Genomic DNA, 23,744 nt, shown 5'->3' on the forward strand with positions numbered 1-23,744 from the left:
TGTTAATTATATCTCAGTAAAGCCCTTTTAAAGGCATTAGCTGGGAACAAGAAATGGTTGGTCATCAGATTTTCCAGCATTCTTTCAGAATACAAATGAATTCAGTAGCTTATATGTAGTTGGGTTATTGTCTCTATTATCTTCACTCTTAGAGGAAAACTCTTCCTCTGTACAGCTAAGTAGTTGGGGGTGTTTGTGTGTGTGTGTGGTTTTTTTTATATGTGTGCCCTTTTAGTTTTAGTTGTGTCACTCAAATGAGAATATCAGTGTCCCCTCGCTCCTAGCCTCCTTCCTTCATCTGGGCAGTGAACGTGATGAACACGCTCACACAGTCTGCTAATTACCAGCTGAGCCTCACAGTGAAGGGAAGGGCATCATGAAGCCCCCGGCCCCCCAGGAGAGGGTCATAGACTCTCATGGGATGCTATGCTGGCTTCGGGGCTAGGAGCCTCGCTCTCACAGCAGGGAGAGAGTGATGCCTAATTTCCCAAAGCAAATGGTTGATAGTATGTGAGATCGAATCAAAGAATTCAATAGTCCACCCTTCACATCTTTAGTTGATCACATTAGTTTTGTTTTGTTTTCATTCCCTCAAATCATTTATATATGGCAGGGTTGGCCAGCTTCGTTTTAGCAGAACTTATCTCCAGCCAATGATTGCTAAAGCACCTTTTTCTAACATTTTGGCCATGGCGCAGTCATGCATTCACATTATGGATCATTGTGATAAAAGCAAATGCTCTGAGGGGATCCCAGAGTGCAAAGAAACGAGATTCATTCGAGATTTGTCCATCACTCAGCAGTGGGATTGGGTGACAGGAATCTTGAAGAATAATCTACATGTCTGAATGAAAAAGCTGCTTTAGCAACCCGAGCTGGCAGATTAAGGAAAGAGACTCTACTTACTGTTCCCTCTTGCCTTAGAGAGGGAGGATGGGAATTCTTTTTTGGTGGTCAACGCAATGAGTGATGCAATGAGTAAACATCTTCCATCTATTAAAGAGAAACTATTTTGTGGTTATACAGATTGCCCAGCTGTGGTTAGCCTCTATGAGAACCATTTCCTGCGTGAAGTAAAAAGAAAGTGTCCTGCTTTCTCTAACAAACTCTGTGGGAACAGATATTTCTCTTTGTTGAAATTTCATTGCCTTAGCAAAGTGACATCGTGAGCTCAGGCTGAAAAAGCCCCCTTCTTTTGATCACTCTTGTGCAGATAATTGCTCTTCAAGTCCTGGATTGTAAGGGTACTGTGTCACGGGGAAACTGCTGATGCTGGTGATAGTGTGCCCTAGCTTTTTGAGGAGCAGGGGGAGCTGCCCTGGGGAGGGGAGCAGGTTGAGGTCTGAGCCTGGAGTTGCCCATTGAGTTAGCAGGATTATGGCTTCTAAGAGGCAGAAGAAGATACCCTGGCAACTAAGTGAGCAAGCACCGTGACAGATGCCATCATGAGAGAGATTTGGAGTCAGGCCCCAGCAGGAGTGCCAAGTGCTGCAAAGGACCTTTGTTACCACTTTAGCCTCGTTAGTGAAAGGACCATAAAACACACTCCTCTCCAGACAGAACTTTGAGGTGTCAGGAATCACAGCTGTGTCCAACGTCTCTATCCTTCTCATTTGGAATTTAGCATGCTTATTTAGTAGCTGTGAGATGTTTTGGTTTTTTTGGGGGGGAAGTAATTTTGTAAAATGTATGCTAGCCAACTTGTGAGTTTCATAGAAAGCCAAGTGGTTAATGTGCTTACCCATTTCTAAAAAGGAGTACGGGCATGACTTGTTCTCAGTGAGGTCTCTGTGATGTCAGACTAAGAATACTTCTGGTCTGCCTGAAAACAGGCCTACATCCTGAAACTTTAACCTTGATGTCAACCTGGGTGGTACCCAGGAATTTAAAATGTATTTTATGTTGACATCCTCAGATATTTTCATGAGGAGATGAGATCTGCCTGGAAGAAAAAGAAAGCTGAACGTCAAAGAAAAAGCAGAATGCTGAGGTTTGAGAAAGCATGCCAACTCCCTAATCAGCAATTAGCCAAACAACCCATAATTGAGGCACATTTATCTTACATGCCCCGTGCTTTGCTTCTCAAGTTAGCTAGTTTGAAAGATGTCCTGTTTACCCAACTGCACTTTCCTGATGGGAGTGATCAGAGTGAGTATGGCTCCTGTTCTTAGCCCTGTCAGGTAGGCTGGCCGCAGACCCGCCCTGGCTTAGCTCTGTCACAGGAGAAAGCCAACAGAGCTCACCTTAGAGAGGTCATTGCTACCAGATCCTGATTCAGCCTCATCTTTTCTTTGCCTCTGTGGCTGTGATTGTTTAAGAGCCCATATGGAACCAGTATCTGGAAAATAAGCTATGCTGTCCTCAGTTGAGCTCCCAGGGTTCTGCATAAAGAAAAATGTCATTATGCACTTTGTTAGAAGCTGTATTTAATAATTCCTTTAAAATTCTGTCTCATAAATATCAATGGCCTATTTGTGTTGGTCAATAAATTATTCTCCCCAGCTGTGCCTGATCATAAAAATTATAGCAACAACAGTTTGCACCTTGGAGGGAAAGCATCCTCCCTCCCCAGGCATTATCCTCATTCCCAATAAACTACACATTTCCTCCTTGGAGAGCCCCCAGGCTTCTTCACTCCCCAATTGCGATAAAATGGAGGCCCTTCTCTGCTTTGCCATGACCCGCCACCATGGGAATGGCACAGGAAGGAAATTACTGGAGCAGAGACAGGAAGGGATATGGCATTATCTCTTACCCAGGGAACGAGATGAAACCACATGGGAGTGGGACAAAAGAGAAAGGAAACTCAAAAGCATCATTTTCTAGAGGTCTGGTGGGCCGACCAGAAGAGTTTTTCTTTGCCACTGACTTCTGTGTCACTTAACCCTTATACATACAGTCCCCTAGCTCCTTGTCCAGACATTTAGGTAAATGCTTCTGTGTTGGCTGGAGACCTCTGTTCTCACCATTGGCCTGTCCAATCTAGGACTCTGCTAATGACCCATAAACCCTGGCCTTTTTTCTAGTTACCGCTCTTTTCACTGTTTAGAGACTTCCTTATAGCCAAAATGTTATCATCCCTTCGTGATTTTCTGAATATTTGTCCATCAAATAGGATCCTTAGACATGGTCAGGGTATTATAGAGTGAGGCACCAGAAATGAGCATTCAGAACTCTTGAGAGTATGTATGGTCCTACATATTACACATTATTTACAGATGGAGACCATGCTGGATTAAAAGATGAAAGGAGACTAATGAAACTTCAAACATGGACTAAAGTAGGTATGTTTCAGAGTTATGTTATAAAGATGTAGAGCAGCTGAAATCAAATCAGACAAACTTAAGTGCAATTCATTCTTGGAATTGGCATTAGAGCAATAACACTTTGTAGCAAAAAAAATTCTGTTTGTAGAAAAACTGTGAAGCTGCTGCTATTTGCCAGCTTTTATTTTTACCTTTTGCTGATAGATGCCACTTTTTGTTGTTGTTGTTGTTGCTGGCACCTTATCAATGTCAATAATAGATTTAAGAGTTCTGACAATTTTGCAAGCCACAGAATGTTAAAGATCATGTGGAACTTCTTGTGTTACTTCTGGTTTTCCAGTTTCCTGAACCCGATGTCCCATAGAATACTGTCAGTACAAGGTTGGGAGGTGAATGGGATTTATTTTAAATATTTTTATTGATTTCAGAGAGGAAGGGAGAGGGAGAGGGAGAGAGAAACATCAAGAGAGAATCATTGACTGGCTGCCTCCTGCATGCCCCCTACTGGGGATTAAGCCCGAAACCTGGGTATGTGCCCTGACTGGTAATCAAACTGTGACCTCCTGGTTCATAGATTGACACTCAACCACTGAGCCACACTGGCTGGGTGGTGAATGGTATTTAAACTCTCTCCCTAAAGTACTGCTGGCATCCAGTCTGTTCATTGAATGGTCTGGCCTTTGGGGAGATTACTTAGAGATTTACACAAATGTGGAGTGAAATTGGCCCAGGGATTGGGACTTTACTTTTCATTCTTATGGATTTCAGCTAAATCCAAAGAAAATCTGAAAGAGAACACTGGTTTCAAGCAGACAGTTCTCACTGAAGAATTGTCATCATAAACTTTCTTCCCATTATTCAGAAAGTACCATGCCATTTCCAGATCCTTGTATGGTTCTGGAAAATAGTCCATGTATGAGCTACAAAAAAAGTCCACTCCTGCATTGTAAACAGATGACAAATACTAAGAAAACTGCATATCTCTGCCAAAGAATCTTTGTTCCAAATAATTTGCATTTCAATGGTTATGCAAGTTATGAGATGGAAGGCATAGACTTGAGCCAGGCTCTGTATGTTTGAAGTTAAATAAAGATCAGTAGTGCTTCCAAGCACATGTGTTGACCCCATCCTTGCTGGTTCAGTTTTGGAGCTATCTTTTCTGGCTTGTCAGTTAAAGTATAATATTGAATCTTTTTGTTATGAGAAAAAATTGGGTAAGTCTATTGTCAAGCCTTGGGGATTTAGTTCATTAAACATGTAGCAGCCCTGGCCGGTTTGGCTCAGTGGATAGAGTGTCAGCCTGTGGACTGAAGGGTCCCAGGTTCGATTCCAGTCAGGGGCATGTGCCTTGGTTGTGGGCGCATCCCCAGTGGGGGCTGTGCGGGAGGCGGCTGATCGGTGTTTCTCTCTCATCACTGTTTCTGGCTCTCTATCTCTCTCCCTTCCTCTCTGTAAAAAATCAATAAAATATATTTAAAAACAAAAACAAAAACAAAAAAAAACATGTAGCAATCATGTACCATGGCAAGGCTTTGTGCTACACTGTGACCGAATCAAAAATGAGTAAGACATGGGCCTGTATCCTACATTGAGATCCAGGACAACAGGGGAAATAAGAATACATCCCCCCAAAATTAGCAATGATAGAAATCAGAGTGTGGAAGGCATCCCCAAAAGTAATCCCCATCTCCAGCATCAGCAAGATGGAGAAGACAGGCTGAATGTCAAAAGCACTGGGTACTAGTCCCAACTCTCCCTCTGTAACCTGGGCAGGTTTCTTAATCTTCTTGGAATCCTTCTTGGATTCTTTAAAATAAAGAGGTTGGATTAAACAGCCTCTCAGCTGCTCCCTCTTCGTGCCCTCCTAGTATATGGTTACATCTGTTAGATTTTCTCCTTGAAGCCAAAGATTATGCCTTGTATTGTGTCCACAGTTCCAAGTATAATGTCTGGTATACAGTAATTTCTCAGTAATCTCTGTTGGATTAAGACAATGATGAAGGACTCTAAATGTACCCCCAAACCTAAAAGTCTATTCTGTGGGATGACTGGGTGCTTAAGCTCATTTTAAAGATAAGGGGGAAAATGTTCCCACTTAGCCTTCACAGCCAGTTGTGTTCTGTCATCTTTTCTAGTTCCACTTAAAAAGTTACTTTTCCATATTTCAGAGAGGAAGGGAGAAGAAGAGAGAGATAGAAACATCTATGATGAGAGAGAATCATTGATTGGCCGCCTCCTGCACGCTCCCAACCCGGGTATGTGCTCTGACCGGGAATCGAATTTTGAGCTCCTGGGTCATAAGTCGAAGCTCAACCACTGAGACACACTAGCCAGGCTCCAGTACCTCACTGAGGGTGGCCATATAGAAGAGTGCTATTGCTACAATTTGGGTGAACCTGAGTCCATGCTCATGGGCTGGAGCCAAGCAAACACTATAATATCTTTATGACAGATGGAGTTCATTTAGTTGCAATCAATATTCTCATGCTTACATTTCTGGAGCTAAAGAGAAACAGTAAATTCTAGCAAATTATTGTTGTAAACTTTGGATTCAGAGATGAAAAAGACAACTATCTTTTTTGTCCCTTTTCCTTTTCTGAGTTTCTGAATTGTTTTCTGTGCGGTCTTGGCTGGTATCTGGTGTTGGGTGAGGTCATTGGGCGAGGTGGGAAGGGAATTGAAGATATAATTGCTGATTGATAGAAAACTGGACAGAATACACAAGAAGAAAAAGCATGGTAAGTGTCTTTCACCAGAATGCCTGCTGCACTCAGCCATGCTCTCTCTGTGGTGGGAAGCTGGCTGGTTAGCTTGAAAGCCCTGCTCCTCAGACAGAATTAGTGTTTACATCGAACTATGCTAGTAAGATCAATGGAGTAGTGTGATATTCAGGAGGAGGTGGTTGAAATATCATTATTACATTGAAAACATCTTGGCAACAATTCTCTGGACATGTCTGAGTATAACATTCTGGATGTCATCTGTGAGTGAGCTAGTGCACAGTGCCTTTCTTTGGACTTTGACTTGCAACAGGTGGGTGAGGATTCTCTTGAGTGAAGTACTACGGTCTTCTCTGACACAGCTCACCACACTTTAGAAGCAAAACCAAGAAATCCATGGCTGGGGCTGGAGGTGGTCTGTGAAAGCCATCTTTCGGTAGTACCTTGCCCTTACAGCTTAGGCTTCAGAACAGAGAAAAATCAGTGGTGCTGGAACTGCATCAGTTCATGGTGACAGCAAATAGGTCTCCAAGGGAATTCTGGCCTCCCTCTCCACAGCTTTGCAGTCTACACAGCTGGCAAATGCCTATGGGAAACCTGTGCTGATTTACTGCCTTTCAACTCACCACAGTGCTTAGAGACGGATATGTACTGCCACAGTGCCCTCTGCAGTGTCCTTTCACAGCACAGAGAGCCAGCAACCCCTGCCCAGAGCTGATTCCTTCTTGCATGCCTCAGCTTTCCTGAAAGTCTGATAGGTGAACCTTAACACAGAGATAGGGCCAGGGTAAACCTGCTTTTTGAGACCTGTGATGGAATGTCGCCAGGTTATGCCACTAAAGCTCCCTGTCAAGGTGGGAGAGTGAGTGGGAGTTGGAAGGCCTGCAGGGACCCCACATGCCAGGTTCCAGGAAGAAAGTGCCGGTCTCTCTGTTACGATGAGCCTCTGTGCGTCCTGGCTGCTACTATAAATGTGTCATTCACTTTGACTTAGCTTCAAATAAAAGACAGGTAATTTTGCTTTCAAGACTATCAAATTAGGAAATTACAAACCATGTTAATGATCCAATGAAGTCAGACCTAGAAGCTTTCCCCTAAAGCATAATAGCACAGGTGACATTGTGCTGATGTTCAGGGTGAACAAGGCAAAGGGGGGCGGGGGGCTGGTTATGGGTTTTTGCTTTGCTGGAAGTCTCTTCACTGCTATGCAGCAAAAAATCATTCTCTCATAGACTTCTCAAAGTGATTTGTGGGAAAGGTGGTATAATCTGGGAATATCAGAGCTGTGGGCTGAGGGGCACAGATGGTGTCCAAGCCTGATGCTGCCCCGATACAGTGGGGAACTGGTTGTTGAGAGCTGATGGGTGAATACAAGTGGAAATTGCTCCCCTTAGAGTCCCCCGACTTAAAAGTGTTTTGAACACTTTTTATTCTACAAAGAGCTGCTTCTCTCCCACTGATTGGTTCTTTGATCTAGGTGACATTATTGGGTTTATCAAGTGCCTGCTATTTGCAGAACTATATCCATGTTCTCTGGGGAGATTTGAAGTATCCACATAAGGAAAATCCTGTTTCTCTTAAACCTTTTAGATTCCTCTCAAAGCAGAATTTTAGGTAAGGCTTTAAGTGCAGGTAGGTTATTTGGGAAGTCATCCCAGCAAGCAGGAGTGGGGGTAGGGGGTGGGACAGTGAGATAGGGAATCAGGAAAAGCCGATACAATTGTGTATTTCCAAGGCCACGAGGGCTCAATGCTACCAGAACTTCTGAGAAGCATTCAGAGTATCTCCCAGAATTGCCTGTGTGAGGACAGGAGACTGGGCCATTTGGCCACCAGCTCTTGTCTCCATGAGGGTGGTCTCAATGGCATGAACTCTACCACATGTGCAGGCATTGCTTGTGACACGTAGGCAGGGTCAAAGGAGGCCCCGCAGTCAGAAATGGAAAGCCTCTAGGTGTGTGCTTTGGTGGAATGTTGTCAGCAGTGACTCTGAGCTTACTCAGAATTGACCAGTGTGGGGGACAGCTAAAATTAGAGTCCTCGAGCATCTGCTATGGAAAGGATTCATGCTATAATAGGAAAAGGACTGGGGTGCAATAGAAACAACACTAGGAGATAGCTAATCTAGAGATGAGGGGAAGGGTCTTGGAAGGCTTCCTGGAGGGAGTGGTTTCTAAGCTGAGACAGGGCCAGATGAATTGGAGGCAGGTAGAGGTGAGGTAGAGGTTCAGCATAGGTTGGAGCATAGGTTTCAAGGTTAGGGGTGGCAAGAGAAGATCAGGAGGAACTTGTAAGTTAAGGAGTTTAGACTTATTATGAGAGCAATAGGGGCCCAGAAAGAGACATTTAAGCAGAAAGACATGGTAAGCTTTGTGTTTTAGAAAATTCATTCTAATGATAGCATGTAGAATAGATGCCAGGATAGAGCAAGTTGGGGAGATGGTTGAAGAGGCTGCTGAATTATCCAGGTGAAAGGCTATAACAATGTGAACCAAGTTAGTGACGGTGAGGCAGGTGAGAAGTAAAAAGACTTAACATATTTAGTTTCTAATCATGCTCTGCTCCTGGTAAAAGTGTGTGTGTGTGTGTGTGTGTGTGTGTGTGTGTGTGTGTGTGTTGATGAAGAGATTGTTGTAGGGAAAGAATTTTTAGAAAACATGATTGAAAGCTCATAAAGAGCCCTTTGGAAAATCCTCATGCAAATTGAGAAGTAAAATAGCTGTCAAAATATTTCAAGTAAATTCTCACCTTAGAGGCGAAATAGCACAGTGCACTGCTTCGTCCTGCCTGGGTCTGCATTTTCTATTGGTTTGACCTTTGTTGTATCATTTAACCTCTTCAAACTTTGTTTATTTGTTCAGCTCAAGAAAACTATTCTTATTAAGCCTTGAGATGAGGATGCCTGCCCCGCCTATTCTGAGTTGATCTGAAGCTAACAGCATGTAATGAGATAGGACCACAACAGGGAAGCTAACATCCTCTCAATCAACATGAATACAATGAGAGTGTGGAGGGGAATTTTTCAGCCCCAAGAATCTTGTGTGCAGTGTGGACACTGGCCTGTCAGCTCACTCCAGGGCAGAGACAGAGACCCATCCTTCACCAGCTCTGTGTTGCAGGGAGATGGGGTTTCAGAATGGTTAGTGTGACACAGGGTCATCCCGAAGCCTCCTCCTCCAACTCTGAGACACAGTGCTCCTCTTTCACAGGCCATTGGGGGAATAAGATAAGAAAATGTTTATGAAGGCACTTGGAGAATCAGCATTCTGGGCAAGTGAAAGTTATTGATGTTATCAGTAGGTCTTATGATGTTGTTAGCTCATAGAGGCATTTAAATGCTTTAACTCTCTTGCATATTCCAGGGAAGCAGAAAATAACTTCCAGTTTCCTGCATGCTGGTATATTACTGGTCTTAGTTTCATGAAGAGGCCAAAAGCCGTATCCTTCCCCTAATACCACCTCTTGCTGACTAGCTGCTTTCTGTTTCTCTTATTTTATCGCATAACATTGACTGGAAACATTTGACCTGCCAAGACTTGAACTTGGGCATATGGGGTTTCTCCCACAGTCCATGATAGCAGCACCAGCAAATAGAACACAGGCTGTACATTCCCTGCTTTCAGGGTAAGGAATGTTCTCCACCTCCTGGGAAAAACCAGGACCCTGACTCACAGGAGTTGAAAGGAAACTGATCTCAGAATCCTTATAAGATATGTGACTTCTTGATCATCACTGTTGGGATCTGGTTCTCTTTCTCTTAAAAGAATTCCCTGGGGCTTTAGTCCACAAATTACGACAATGATTCAGTATGGCTAACATGTATTGCACCTTTATTCTGTGCCAGGTGCTGTTTTAAGCACTTTACGAGTAAGATACTCTATAGCATATGAGTAACTATTCACTTTGTAGATTAGGAAATCGAGGCAGATGTGGTTAAATAACTAGCCTCAAGTCGGTTAGAGCTGGAATATGAACCTAGGCATGTGATCCTAAAGCCGTGTCTGAATCATGCTCTGCTTCTCCATCCTTGCAAGCAGAGACCTGTCAGAGCATACAGAGGTCTTCAGGATTTTCTGTCCCCAGGTCCTTGAGCGGTCAGAGGAAAAGTGCATTAGGCTTCTGTTCTATTTGACGTGTTCTCCATACTAGACAGGAAGTACCCTAGATCCAAACATGTCCCATTAAGATAAATACTTGAATCCAGGGAGCCCCATGCCAATCAGAAAAACCATTAATCAAGAGATTATAGTTTTCACATGCTACATGTTTCGTGTTTTCGCTTTCCCTAGATTAAAAAGATCCAGTGGAATGAGCAGCCTTTTGGGAAAAATTGGAGCCAAGAAGCAGAAGATGAGCACCCTAGAGAAGTCCAAATTGGACTGGGAGAGCTTCAAGGAGGAAGAGGGCATTGGTGAAGAACTAGCCATCCACAATCGAGGAAAAGAAGGGTAAGAAGAAAAGTTGCTATTCCTCTGAAAAACCCTAAGAACTCTGAAATAGTTTATTATGGACAGGCCACCCAATTTAAATGAAAACTGTGAGTACTTTGGTTTGTCAGTGAAGCTCTGTTCTAAGTAGGGGAGGTCCTGGCAGTGAGAATATCACTAGGGGTGACAGGAAGGGAGGGCCATGTGAGCAGCACTTCTCTCGGGGACAGCACTTCTCTGCTGATCTGAACTTGCTGAATTACAGCTCCTGTGAACTCTAAGTCACCTCGTTGATTCACATGGTCAGATGTGGCTCACTGTATCAGTCTTGGCCTGACCTGAGTTATTTGGCCTTCTGAGAAGCCAAACTAACTCAGTGCTTCAAAAGCAGCCAACAAAAGGCCTAGATGTCTCATTGCCGTGGGATTTATTTTTATCCATGTCATTATGATCCAGGGTGGGGCTTCACCCTTGGCTTCAGCCTGTATGACATGCCAGCCCTGGCCATCACTTGCAACCCCTTCCTTTTCACTTTGCAATACAAAGAGGATGTCCATAAACTATGTATTTAAGAATATCAAGAAAGAAAGTGTTCAGTGAGTACTTAGGAACCACAGAAGGCTAAGGAACAAAGCTACTACGGAAGTGGGTCCATGGTTCAAGGTCAACACTCCCCACTCCTAATAGTGACAGGAAGTGCTGTGTGGCTCATCAGACAGTCCTAGATGTTCATCGCCCCTCCCCTCACCAGTAAGGGCTCTCTCTGAGGCACACTGGACGTCTCTGAGGCTTAGCTCCTTCCCCAATAAAATTGGAATAATGATACCACCCCTAGTGGTTGTGAGGATCTCATGAAATACTACATGTAATATATGTATAATACATACAAGTAATATACATAAAGCCCTTTGCAGAATGCCTGTCACATAAAGTCATGCATTAAGTGGTAGGCACTTAGATTAATTACAAGCTAAACTATAATAAAGACAGATGAGGGATTTATTTGGAGGGTTGTGTATTTTAAATTAGGCTTTAAGATTATTTGAGTGAACTTGGAAGCTGATTAGTATCAGTAGAAAAACATTTTTTTTACTGACTTTATGAGCTTATTTAACTACCAGACTTCTAAGTTAGTCTGTCAAAGATGGAATGTCACAGAACAGAGGCGGAAGTGCCAAAGCCACCTGGGAAGGCCCAGGTAAAGAGCGGACAGGAGTCAGTGTTATCTAGAGAAGGCTTCTGACATTTGCCCCAAACTTCCCCACTCCTTGACTCAGCTGTACTCACTCACATTTGCCTAGTGATCTAAGGCAGCAAAGGAACTACCAGTGTGTTTCTCTCAATATTGATTACTAGAGGCCCGGTGCATGAAAATTCGTGCACTGTGGGGGTGTCCCTCAGCCTGGCTTGTGCCCTCTCACAGTCCAGGAGCCCTTGGGGAATGTCCGACTGACGGCTTAGGCCCACTCCCTGTCTGCAGGAGGTGACAGGAGGTGACTGGCGGGCCAATTGGGAGACAGCGCCAGCAGGCCACAAGTGGCCAGCACTGCCCCCCCATCGCCCCACTGCTGCCACTGCTGCTGGTGGCTTTCCTCTGCAGCAACTGGAGGGACTATCAAGGCGGTGACGCGCCCCCCCCCCATCACTGTCTCCTCCCTCTGCCCGCTGTCACCCACCTTGGCTGGCCTGGACTACCCACTGGCTGGCCCTGCCCCCCTCCTACTGGTCATTCCACTGTTCAGTTGATTTGCATATTAGGCTTTTATTATATAGGATATGGGTTGGACAATGTTCATTCTGCTTGAGCTTATAGAGGTCTTATAAAAATGAGTGATGCTTTAAAGATAAGGGACAGTTAATAAAATTAAAACTGGAAGAGAGCAGAAACCGGTTTGGCTCAGTGGATAGAGCGTCGACCTGCGGACTGAAAGGTCCCAGGTTCGATTCTGGTCAAGGGCATGTACCTGGGTTGCGGGCACATCCCCAGTAGGAGATGCGCAGGAGGCAGCTGATCGATGTTTCTCTCTCATCGATGTTTCTAACTCTCTATCTCTCTCCCTTCCTCTCTGTAAAAAATCAATAAAATATATTAAAAAAAAAAAAACTGGAAGAGAACACGAGATTGAAAAAGTCATCTCCATGAGGAGGACTTTTCAGACAATGGAAAATCGAGGAACTGGGTTAGAGAACAATTGATTGTGTGCACCTTTTAAATTCACCACATATATATAACTTCTTGTCTGCTGTGGGCAACTCTCTCAGCTCTCATTATTTGGAAAATGTCCATGTGTTTCCTCATTCTTGAAGGAGACAGACGCACACACACATGTAAACAGATGAGATATGAGTCTCTCATATCTTTTATCTACACACACGTCATACAGAAGTCTATATTACGTGTGTGTAGATAAGTGCTTTGCTTTTCCCTCCTTCTCAGAGACTTTTCTCCTGGCCAGGTGATTCTGCAGGTCTGATCAAGTTTTTCCAAGGCAGATCTGATAACTTCTGTGCTTTGCCTTTGGCTATTTTTACCCTTCGCTCACTTGCTTTCCTAGCTCCTGCAGGCAGATCAAAGGGCCCAAACCCCATCCCCTGGGTGTTTGTCCAAAGTTCAGGGAACAGACCCTTGTACAGAGCTGCTAAGTCAGAGTCATACTTATCTATCTCTTTAAATTCACCCCTTAAGTCAGGGTGGGGCACCATTTTTCTGCCAAGGACCATTTGAATATTTATAACATCATTTGTTGGCCATTCAAAATTATCAACTTAAAAATTAGCCTCTTATATTTGTTCAAACATTTAATTAACTCACCCCTAATGCCTTGGCAGGGCCAGACCAAATGGTTTCCTGGGACTTATATGGCCTGCGGGCCGCACATTCCCCACCCCTGCTAGGAGCTTCCAATGCACAGCCAGGATTGAGAATCACTTAGACCACAGCATCAGAATTCTAAAGATGAATTAACTAATGTCACCCCAATAAATTTAATAAAAATTTAAAAAATTCTAGAGATGAGAGCAAGATAATCAGCTGCTGGGTGAGCCTTTCCAGCACATGGTAACTAGAGAGCCAACTTCAAAACATGATATCAAGAAGGGCAAGAAGATTCCTATTGAGAAGTGTGCCCAGTGCCACAGCGTTGAAGGGAGGGAAGCACAAGAACCAAACCTGTAAGGTCTTTTTGGGCAGAGGCAGGTCAGGCCCCCAAATTCTCCTACACAGATGCCAACAAAACCAAAGGCATCATCTAGGAAGAGGATCCTCTGCATGAAGATGTGGAGAATCCCCAGAAGTGTACCCCTGGAACAAAGTGATCTTTACTGAACAAAGAAGGGGAAAAGGGCCCATACGAAAATGTCTCAAAAAGCTACCTTTGAGTGATGATTGGCCTCCACCATATTTATTATGAGATCGTGACCTTTTTACAAGCACCATATTTAAGTTGATCTCATGTATAAGAATTCAGGTCATGACCCATGATAAAATTATTCCTGTTATGCAGTTCTGGTTAAAATAAGATTGGATTGGAGTTAAAAGGTTGTTGTGCTTTTTGTGTTTTGATGTTAATTCCAGTTTAGTAAGTACTATCATGTTTTTGCCCTTGTAAAGATTTGATAGAATTTGAAGCTAGATTTGTTATTTCCAATTTTTTAAATAATGATTTTGCTATCTTAAAATATTCACATAAGGGAACAAGGCGCCTTGAGAAACAGCAGGCACAGAATCAGATCTGCAAAGAATTTTTAGGCAATGGAAATATCAGGTACAGATTTTTAACTTAAAAAAAATACCCTCACAGATTTGAAAAAGACAAAAGTAATTTCTAGAAAAATATAATGACCATAATTAAAAACTAAATGATTAGATTTAACAATAGATGAACCAGCTGAAAAGAGAATCCATGAACTGGAAACAGTCAGAAGAAATTAATTCAGAATATAGTTCACAAAGACAAAAAATATGGAAGGAAAGTTAAGCACCTCGGAGGACAAAGTAGGAAAAGATGAAAGACACCTCTTTATAGACTTTTTAAAACACAAAAAATCCCAAGATAAATAAAATAGAAATTCAAACTAGACATAAAAGAGCAAAACTGCAGAAAACCAAAGACGAACAGAAAAATCTTAAGAGCAGATTTCACAGAAAAAAGACATTTCTGTGAAAGGAGGGGCATTAGACTGACACATGGCTTCTTATCTGCAACAGTACAAGCCAAAGACACTGGAATGATTTGCTCAGAGTGCAAAAATTAACAACCCCCAACCTAGACTTCTGTATTACGTGTGTATAGATAAAGATATGAGATTCATATCTCATCTGTTTACGTGTGTGTGCGTCTGTTTGTCTCCTTCAAGAATGAGGAAAAATATGGACATTTTCAGAATAATGAAAGCTGAGAGAGTTGCCCCTAGCAGACAAAGAGGTGTGTGTGTGTGTGTGTGTGTGTGTATACATACATACACACACATATAGTGAATTTAAATGAGTGCTGATTATATAAATCAATAATGTTAATGTCTTGTATAGTGTTAGGTGTTTTTTTCTTTCTTTTTTTTAATCCTCACCCGAGGATATTTTTCCATTTATTTTTAGAGAGAGTGGAAACGAGAGGGAAAGACAGAAATATCTATGTGAGAGAAATACATTGATTGGTTGCCTCCTGCACACACACCCCAACGAGGGCCCAGGCCGGGGAGGAGCCTGCAACCGAGGTATGTGCCCTTGACTGGAATCCAACCCAGGACCCTTCGGTCTGCAGGCCAACGCTCTATCCACTGAGCCAAACTGGCTAGGGCAGGTTTTTTTCCTTAAAGCAAGATAGTATTAAAACACCTGGCAACTAATATATAAAAGTTGGAAGATGGTAAGTGGAGTTTAGTTTTTCAAAGATCTTGTATTATCCAGGAGGAGGGTAAAGGTGTTGATTAAATGCACATATTTGGACAAATTCCAAAGGAATGGAGGGAGAATAATGAAATGATTTGTGAAAGAAGACACTAAAAGAGAATTAAAGAAACCAAACATGCAGGACAAATAATAAGCACAAAATAAAATGATAGCTTTACAACTTAATGTATATTAGACAAAATAGACTTTAAGGCAGATACATTACCAGAAATAAAGAAGGCAGTCTCATCATGATAAAAATGTTCAATTTATCTGGGAGATAAAATAATGCAAATTCATATATACCATTTTGCATTATCTACTGAAGCTCAGTGTAGTTATTCCCTGTGACTTAGCAATTTCACTCCTAGCTGTATTCCCAACAGAAATTCAGTTATATATTCCCCAAAAGACAGATGTGAGAATTTAAATAACGGTACTTTTCATAATATGCCCAAACTAGAAACAACTCAGATGTCTATCACATGTGACAGGCAACATGTGATATGTTCACACACGGGGATGCTCTTCAGCAATGGGAAGGAACATGAATAAATTTTAATAACATAACACAAAGATGTTCATGCAGTATGATTTCATTTCTATGAAGGCCAAAAACAGGCAAAACTAGTGTGTTTGTTAGGCACAAAAGCAAGTCACAAAAGAATACACATAGTGTAAGTCTTTGTCAAGTTCAAAATGCAGCACAACCAGCCCGTAACATGGAGGGAACAGAGACTTGAAAGGAGAGCAAGGAAAGGCGGGCAAGCTCGCACCTGGCCAACCTGGGTGCTGGGTGAGCTGCAGAGGCCTCCTCGAGGCTGGCAGCATTCTGCTTCTTGAGCTGGTGATGGCCACATGCCTGTTTGCTTTATAGCAATTCATTTGTCTTGCACATTTTATATACTTTTCTCTCTGTGTATTTGTGTTATGTTTTACCATAAACTGAATTGAAACTGAATACAAATCCTGTCTTTACTACCAACCTGCCAAGTGCTCTAGTCCCAGGTTCTTTCTCTATAAAGTATACCTGTCAGGTTTATTATGGGAATTAAATAAGTAGAGGAAATGCCTGGCATGTTTGTAAATAGGAATCCCTCCCCCACCCCCACCCCACTCCCACCTCCACTCCTTTCTCCCATTTGCCTTTATTGACCACCCCAAGTCTAGGGCCTTACAGAAAAGCTGGGTGCTTTATTCCTTTAAATCCCTTGCTGGTGTATTCCTGCCAGCCCTTTAGGAATACTTTCCACAGTGGGTGCAAATACAGCTTGGGGGCATCTCCTCCTCCTCTCCCTGGCAGACTTTTCTTCCTTCTCTGAGCTTTTAAACTTGGGAAGTCCCAGGGCTGAGCTCCTCACATTCTCTCCCCTAACAAAGTTCACTAGTTCCACAGATTAGGTACGTTTTTCTGATGACTCCCAAAAAAGTGACCATTCCATTGATCTCCAGACTCCATATCACTTTTTAGTTGACATCTCCATGTCCAAGGCACACATTAAAGTTAACATCCCAAACTACATGCCTATTTTTTTTCCATAAACAGATTCCCTTAGACTTCTCAAAAAATGGCACCATCGTCATCCGCCCAACTGTTAAAAGGGAAACCTAGGAGTCATCCTTGGTTTCCTCTCTTTCCACTCATATCCTGCCCACCTCTCATCCTCTTCTCCCATGCTCATGGCAGTCCAGTCTCTAGTGCTCCTCCAGACACTACTCCACAATGGACTCCCCACAGATGCCACTCTCTAGAGCAGTCCCACCTCAGGGACCCTCAATCACATCACCCTGTTTGATTTTCTCCATTACACTTATTACCAACTGGTGCATGTCATTGTGTTTGGTTTCCTAAATAGTAAGTTCCGAAGGATGGGGTCTGGTTCACCACTCTGTCGCCAGCACCCCTAAGTGCATCTGCCCAGAGTAGGTGCTGAGCCACTGCACTATCTCAGCGCTCGTCCCTCTGGCTAGCTGACAGCCATAACTTTGATTTGGAGCCCAGTAGGATTAGAATTCACCACCTAGAAAAGAAGGGTAGAATACATCCCAATGATGTCTCCACCCAGGCATCATTTTTGGTCAGCAAAGTTGGTTATACCAAAGATGCTTTTCCTTTGAGCCCAGATTCCCAGGGCTGGGCCCAGCATTTCGGGATATGTGTTAGCAGTCTGCACTTGAGGCGTTTGGCATTGCTTCCCTCTCACTTGTAAGTGATCCCACAGGTTCCCCAGCAGCAGAGGCCAGCAGGCTTTGGGGAAGGGATTAGTGCAGGGGTGGGCAAACTTTTTGACTCGAGGGCCACAATGGGTTCTTAAACTGGACCAGACGGCCGGAACAAAAGCATGGATGGAGTGTTTGTGTGAACTAATATAAATTCAAAGTAAACATCATTACATAATTGCTTCCCTCTCACTTATAAGTGATCCCACAGGTTCCCCAGCAGCAGAGGCCAGCAGGCTTTGGGGAAGGGATTAGTGCATAGAAAATGAGAGATATGCAGGTTTGGTTTGGGCTGATGATTGGAAACCAGGTGTGCTTGTGATTTGGAGAGGCATGAAGGGAAGAACAGAGAAAATAATTTTCTTTCTCCAAAGAATCTGTTTCCATGACCCCCAAGAGTCACTCTTTCAGAACCAGCCCAGTGTGGAGGTGAGATGGGAGGAAAGCAGTGGAGAAGAAAGTTAAAATCACCACCCTGTCACTCCGGCCCTCAAGATGTTTGCCAGTTACAGCTCTTCTGTGGAAGGGGAGACACAGGCTTGGGCACTATTGGACAGATTGCTTCTTTCAGTTGCATTTCTCAGGGCAAAAGTGCCCATCTCATTACACCCACCCCAGAGCTTTATTCTAGCCTCAAAGCGCCTCCACTGCCTGTTGCTTTGGTATTGGGTATTGAAGTTCCCCCTTTCCTTCTTGTGTTTGTGCTGCACTGAATGCATATTGGCTGTGCTTGCAGCCAACTAATAACGCAGCCCTGAAGTTCTGTCCCTACTTCAGTTGTCCCTGTACCTCCCTGTGCTTTTTCCTTCGCTGGCCAGTGGGCAGGAGGCCTCTGGTGGCTGGGTGACCAGCATGGAACGGGGCTTTTGGGGGTGAGCACACTCATTTGGAGGTGAGGGTCTTCCCACCCTCACAGACCTCTGATGTCTCAGGAGGATGGGTGGTCACCCTCTCGTTTGTGATGTGGGCTTCCAGAAGTAGGTGCTGACATGCTCCCTGGAAGCATTTTCTATCCTTCTCTTGTCCTTTTCCATTTTCCCTTCCCTCCTCATGGGCCTGGATCTCACGAAAATTGGTGGCAGAAAAGTAATTTGGGTTGAAAGAGCAAAAAGATGTCAGAGCCTGTTGTGTCTAACCTGGTTCTGAAAGGAAAGGCTAGAAAATCCCTGAGGTTTTGATGCTATTAGCACATTTTATTAATGAAAGTGAAGAACTGCTATCTCTTAAATGGGCCACATAACGCAGTAGTGGAGGGAAAGGATGACACCCCTACAGCCCGCTTCCCATTGGACTAGGCCAAATCAGCCTTGGTCCCCCGAGTGAGGGTACAGCATTTCAGGTCAGAAAAGCACTTGTCAGCTGGCAGTTCTCTTCTGGGACTGTAACCTGCTTAAAGTGCCTGGAAACTTCCTGGGGCTCGGTTTACCTTGGAGGAGGGGCTTTCCCCATGAGCCTTCCTCTTTCTGGAGCATTTGGTCCCTTGGTCCCTGTTCCAGCTGTCCCAGATTGTGAGGCTTTATAGTAAGCAGTCAAGTCAGAAATGGGAAGCAAGAATCCTGAAGTGCTCATAGCTATTTGGGGTTTTATTGTTTACAAAGCAGTTGTCACGGTTTCATTTTATCGTTAGAGTGGCACAGTATTTTCATTCCTGTTTTACAGAGAAGAAAAATAAGGCACAGTATCTTGACCAGAGTCACACAAATAGTAAATGCCATCCTCATCCTTGGCAGTTTTTCTCTCTCTCAGTGGTGGGGCGTCCCTGTCCAATAGAAATTTTGTTCCTGGTCAGCTCTTGGCAGTAAACCAAAGCCATCACAAGGACCCCGTTAGCAGCTGCAGATGGCTATGAATGGGGGAATGAAGTCAGCAGACCTGTCTTGATGGCCTTTGTCTGGAGTGCCCTTGAGAATTCAGTTGCATTCTGCACATGTGCCCCTCTTTGCTGCCTGAGGCCTCCCCTAAACCTGAACTCTGCCTGCATCTGCCTCTTTAGCACCCAGCCTGGCTTCACTGTTGATAGTCTCAAGGTCAGCTGGACCAGCACAACTATCAGGAACCTTCAAGGCCATTATTCATGCTCAGCATGCATCCTAATTTAAGTATCGTTTCCTCTTCTTTATTTTTTTAAAATATACTTTATTGATTTTTTACAGAGAGGAAGGGAAAGGGATAGAGAGTTAGAAACATCCATGAGAGAGAAACATCATTCAGCTGCCTCCTGCACACCCCCTATCGGGGATGTGCCTGCAACCAAGGTACATGCCCTTGACTGGAATCGAACCTGGGACTCTTCAGTCCACAGGCCGACGCTCTAGCCACTGAGCCAAACTGGTCAGGGCTCTTTCTTTCTTTCTTTCTTTCTTTCTTTCTTTATAATTGTCTTCTTTATTTTTTAAATATATTTTTATTGATTTCAGAGAGGAAAGGAAGAGGAGAGAGAGAGAGAAACAATGATGAGAATTATTGATCGGCTGCCTCCTGCACACCCCCTACTGGGGATTGAGCCCGCAACCCGGGCATGTACCCTGACCGGGAATTGAACTGTGATCTCCTGGTTCATAGGTCAGTGCTCAATCACTGAGCCACACCGACTGGGCCACTTCCTCTTCTTTAAAAGAAAGTCAAGAAGAAAGACCACAAATTCTCAAAGCCACATACCATACTTCCTTTTCCTTACCACTGACCTGCTCTCTCAGACAGGTAGCACTGGATCATGGCTCTCTTGAAACATGCCCTAAATTCCTCTTGAGCTCCAGCTTACCCCTTTTTTTCTGCTGGAACTTCGAGGGGCATTTAAAGCACACTGCTGTCAAAACTCTGATCCCCACTGTGATCTTCACCCAGGGCTGGTTGGCTGGGGTGGGGAGACATGGTGGTTGTAGTGTGACAGAGCCCTTCAGTTGATTTTGATTAACAGTCCCCACTGGAGAATCCTGGGTCCTTTGGTGACAGATGGAAGGGGAATTTGTTCTGCCATGTGTCTTCCTCCCCATTAGTCTCCCTTATTTTCTCTGTGTATCAAAAAGGGATCCCGTGTCTGTGGCTTCTCCGTCTACCAGGGAATCTGAAATTCAAATTTAATGGGCATCCTGTATTTCACTTGGGAAATATGACAACCTAACCCTGAGGGCTTATGTCAAACCTAGGAGCAGACCCTGCCCTTGTGTTTCTAGCCATTCTGGCTTCTAGTTGGCAGGGGTTTTTTTGTTTGTTTTTTTAAAATATATTTTTATTGATTTCAGAGAGGAAGGGAGAGGGAGAGAATGATAGAAACATCAATGATGAGAGAGAATCATCGATTGGCTGACTCCTGCACCACCCACACTGGGGATCGAGCTCGCAACCCGGGCATGTGCCCTGACCAGAAATCAAACCATTGACCTCCTGGTTCATAGATCGACCCTCAACCACTGAACCACGCCAGGCTCTAGTTGGCAGTTTTGACACAGCCCCTTAGTTCCTGATCCCAGACCAGGTGGTAGCTGGCTACTAGTTGCTAATAACACGCATCTAGAGAGTTGACTATTCCTCTTGGATCAATTGTCCTCAGGACCCTGACAGAAGCTAGTTTCCCAAAGTGATGGTGATAGCATTCACTGCCGTTTTGTTGAGCACCTTCTCTGTGCTAGCTACATTGGCAAGGTTATGTGCTTAGTCAGAGTCAAATAGCCAGCAAAGGCAGAGTCAGGATTCACAGTTAGAGCCATCCTCCCTGTAGTAAGGCATAGGGCAGCTTGGCTGGAAAGCAGAAAGGAAAGCCTGCATTTCACAGGGTGCTGTGAGAGGGAAAGCAAGGTCCGGGACTCAGCAAAGGAGCATAAGTTCCTAAAGCTGGTAAGGTTCTCACCATAAACGTAATGACCTTGTAATGACAGATGCACATTTTCCAAGATGCAACAAAGAAAAATTAGTGCAGAGATTCAATTATGTGTCCCATTGTCAAAGGCAATTTTGCTCTCTCAAATAGATTAATTAGCAGCAGAGATCCCCCTCCCTCGGGCAAATCTCGGCACACTTTATGGCTAGAAGGAGTATTGAAATGCAGCTGTGTCTCGCCTGCCTGCTTCATCTCGGTGCTTCCTTCCCATCCTGCCTGGGAGGACCCAGGGAAGCCTTGTCTACTGAACCTGGCCTCAGATTTAGGGAGCTAGTCACCGACCTTTTAAGGTACCCCAGTATGTGGACTATGGGCAGCAGAGGCACTTGATCTCATTTACTTATAATAATTTAGGGAAAGGTCTCTTCTGTCAGCCTGGAAGCAACCTGGTCCCAACTGGGTGGAGGATATATGGAGGAGGGAGGGTGAGGGGAAGGAAAGGGTGGAGGCAGTGAAATACCTTCTAACGTGAGCGCTCTATGTACCTCTTCACTTCACCTTCCCTGCAGCCCTGTGAGGTGGTTTTTGCTACACTTCTCCTTCCATTTTCAGATGACCTTTTGTGACATTTTGATGTATATACGCAGGGTGCATGGCCTCCTCTCCCCACCAACTCAGCACACCACTAAGTGAGCTGGACTCTGAACCTGTGCTTGGCTCGGCCCCTGTTCTCTCTTTAAAGCCTTGTTACATTTTCTTGCCACCAAAGCCTCTCATGTCCTTTCCCTTTGATAAGTTATTGCTTTCTTTTTTCATTCACATCTAAACCAGAAACATCCTTGTTTAGACCAAATGTGAGGGTCATGTTACTGAGAGTCGTGGGTGGTCATTCTGGGCACCAACTGTGGTCATCTGTTTGTTTTTGCTGTGACTGGTGATCCTGCTGCCCAAGTGGATCTGTTCACACCTGGGGGGGTGGGATAGTGCAGTGGAGACACTTTCTCTTACAGGATTCTGACAAACATCTTTTTCATTTTCTTCTAGGTACATTGAACGGAAAGCTTTTCTAGACCGAGTGGATCACAGGCAGTTTGAAATTGAGCGAGATCTCAGGCTGAGCAAAATGAAACCCTGATGGTGTGGGGGGACATCGTAGCGGCTTAATCCTGTTTACAATGTGAGCTTCTTGTGGGTCTGTGAAATGTCTCTAGTGTTTCTCCTCGACTGTTTCCCAGCAAGACCTTTTTTTCTACATTGAATTTCTATCTTTGTATCTTCATCTCACAGTTTCATTCATTTTTACTTTTAAAAGTTTGTTCTTAAATAAAAGTTGGTCCTATAAGAGGCTGGTGAAGTTGATGACACCACTCGCCTTCTCTTTATTACATTCCAGGCCTGTCCAGCTGGCCAGGGTGAGGATGTGAACTTGGGGGCCATGGGGCTCTTTCTGAAGTCGGCCTGGCCCTGGAGACTGATAGCAGGGGGCTCCCTAGTCTTGGTGCAATGCCAGGTCTCTGGGCAGTTTAATTCTTGGTTCTATCTGTGCTTCTCTCCTTGAATGGGATTCCAATTACTGGTATTAAGTAAGGCTGAGCCCTAGCCAGTTTGGCTAAGTGGATAGAGCATTGGCCCGAGAACTGAAGGATCCCAGGATCCCAGGTTTGATTCTGGTCAAGGGCACTTACCTCGATTGCAGGATCAATCTCCCAGCCCCAGTAGGGGTGGGTGCGGGAGGCAACCAATTAATGTGTCTCTCATATCCCTCTCTCTCTCTCTCTCTCTCTCTCTCTCTCTCTCTCTCTCTCTCTCTCTCTTTTTCTCTAAACATCAATGGAAAAAATACCCTTAGGTGAGGATAAAGAAAAAGCAGCCTCAGAGCAGGCTTTCATTTATGTGTCATTGGCCATAGCTGGGTCCTTCGACCGCCCCTGGCTGTGGCGGAGGCTGGAAAAGCCTCTGACCTGGGAGACAGGAAGTGGGCTGAATGGGGAACATTAGGGCTAGGTGATAGGTCAGCCAACCAGTGGTACCTCGTACACTCAGTTCTTTGTAATAAACAAACAGGCTTTTCTCCATTTGGTCTTTAAAATTGTCCCAGAGGAGTGGGTGGAGTTAGAGATGAAACAAGATAGGCCATGTGTGTTGGTAACTATTGAAGCTATACATCAAGTTCTTTATATAGACTTAAATTTTATATAGACTTACAATGTTCATAATCCTTTTTTAAATTGAGGCAGAATTGAGCTGTGTATAAGGAAAGGTTGAAGTGCTCTGCCTAGTCCAGGACAGAATGGGTGGCCTCCCAGAGCGGCCCCTCCCCCACAGGTCTGGCAGTGGCCAGGAATGAATTGGAGGGGACCCTGGTATAGGAAGAATTGTGCCCCACCATCTAAGATCCATCTCCCAG

At 44.2% G+C, this 23,744-nt stretch overlaps 1 protein-coding gene across 4 annotated transcripts in view; it reads left to right on the forward strand.

The window, feature by feature from the left end:
- The window catches only part of CFDP1 (craniofacial development protein 1), a 99,197-nt gene extending 76,496 nt beyond the window's left edge, over positions 1–22,701 (forward strand). Inside the window, exons 6-9 of one of the 4 annotated variants that reach the window (XR_002828838.1) lie at positions 1,916–1,990; positions 3,219–3,284; positions 8,847–9,124; positions 10,275–10,411. Coding sequence is in view for 2 of the 4 variants with exons in the window: in XM_006087075.3 (XP_006087137.3) it covers positions 10,275–10,433; positions 22,382–22,472 (250 nt within the window). In the remaining 2 variants the exon portion in view is untranslated. Of the gene's footprint in view, positions 1–1,915; positions 1,991–3,218; positions 3,285–8,846; positions 9,125–10,274; positions 10,523–22,381 lie in introns of those variants that run through there. The other 3 variants (XM_023752592.1, XR_002828837.1, XM_006087075.3) reach the window with 3 other exon arrangements.
- Positions 22,702–23,744: the final 1,043 nt, after the last annotated feature.

The sequence above is a fragment of the Myotis lucifugus genome, unplaced genomic scaffold (assembly GCF_000147115.1).
Source record: "Myotis lucifugus unplaced genomic scaffold, Myoluc2.0 scaffold_35, whole genome shotgun sequence".
Taxonomy (NCBI): domain Eukaryota; kingdom Metazoa; phylum Chordata; class Mammalia; order Chiroptera; family Vespertilionidae; genus Myotis; species Myotis lucifugus.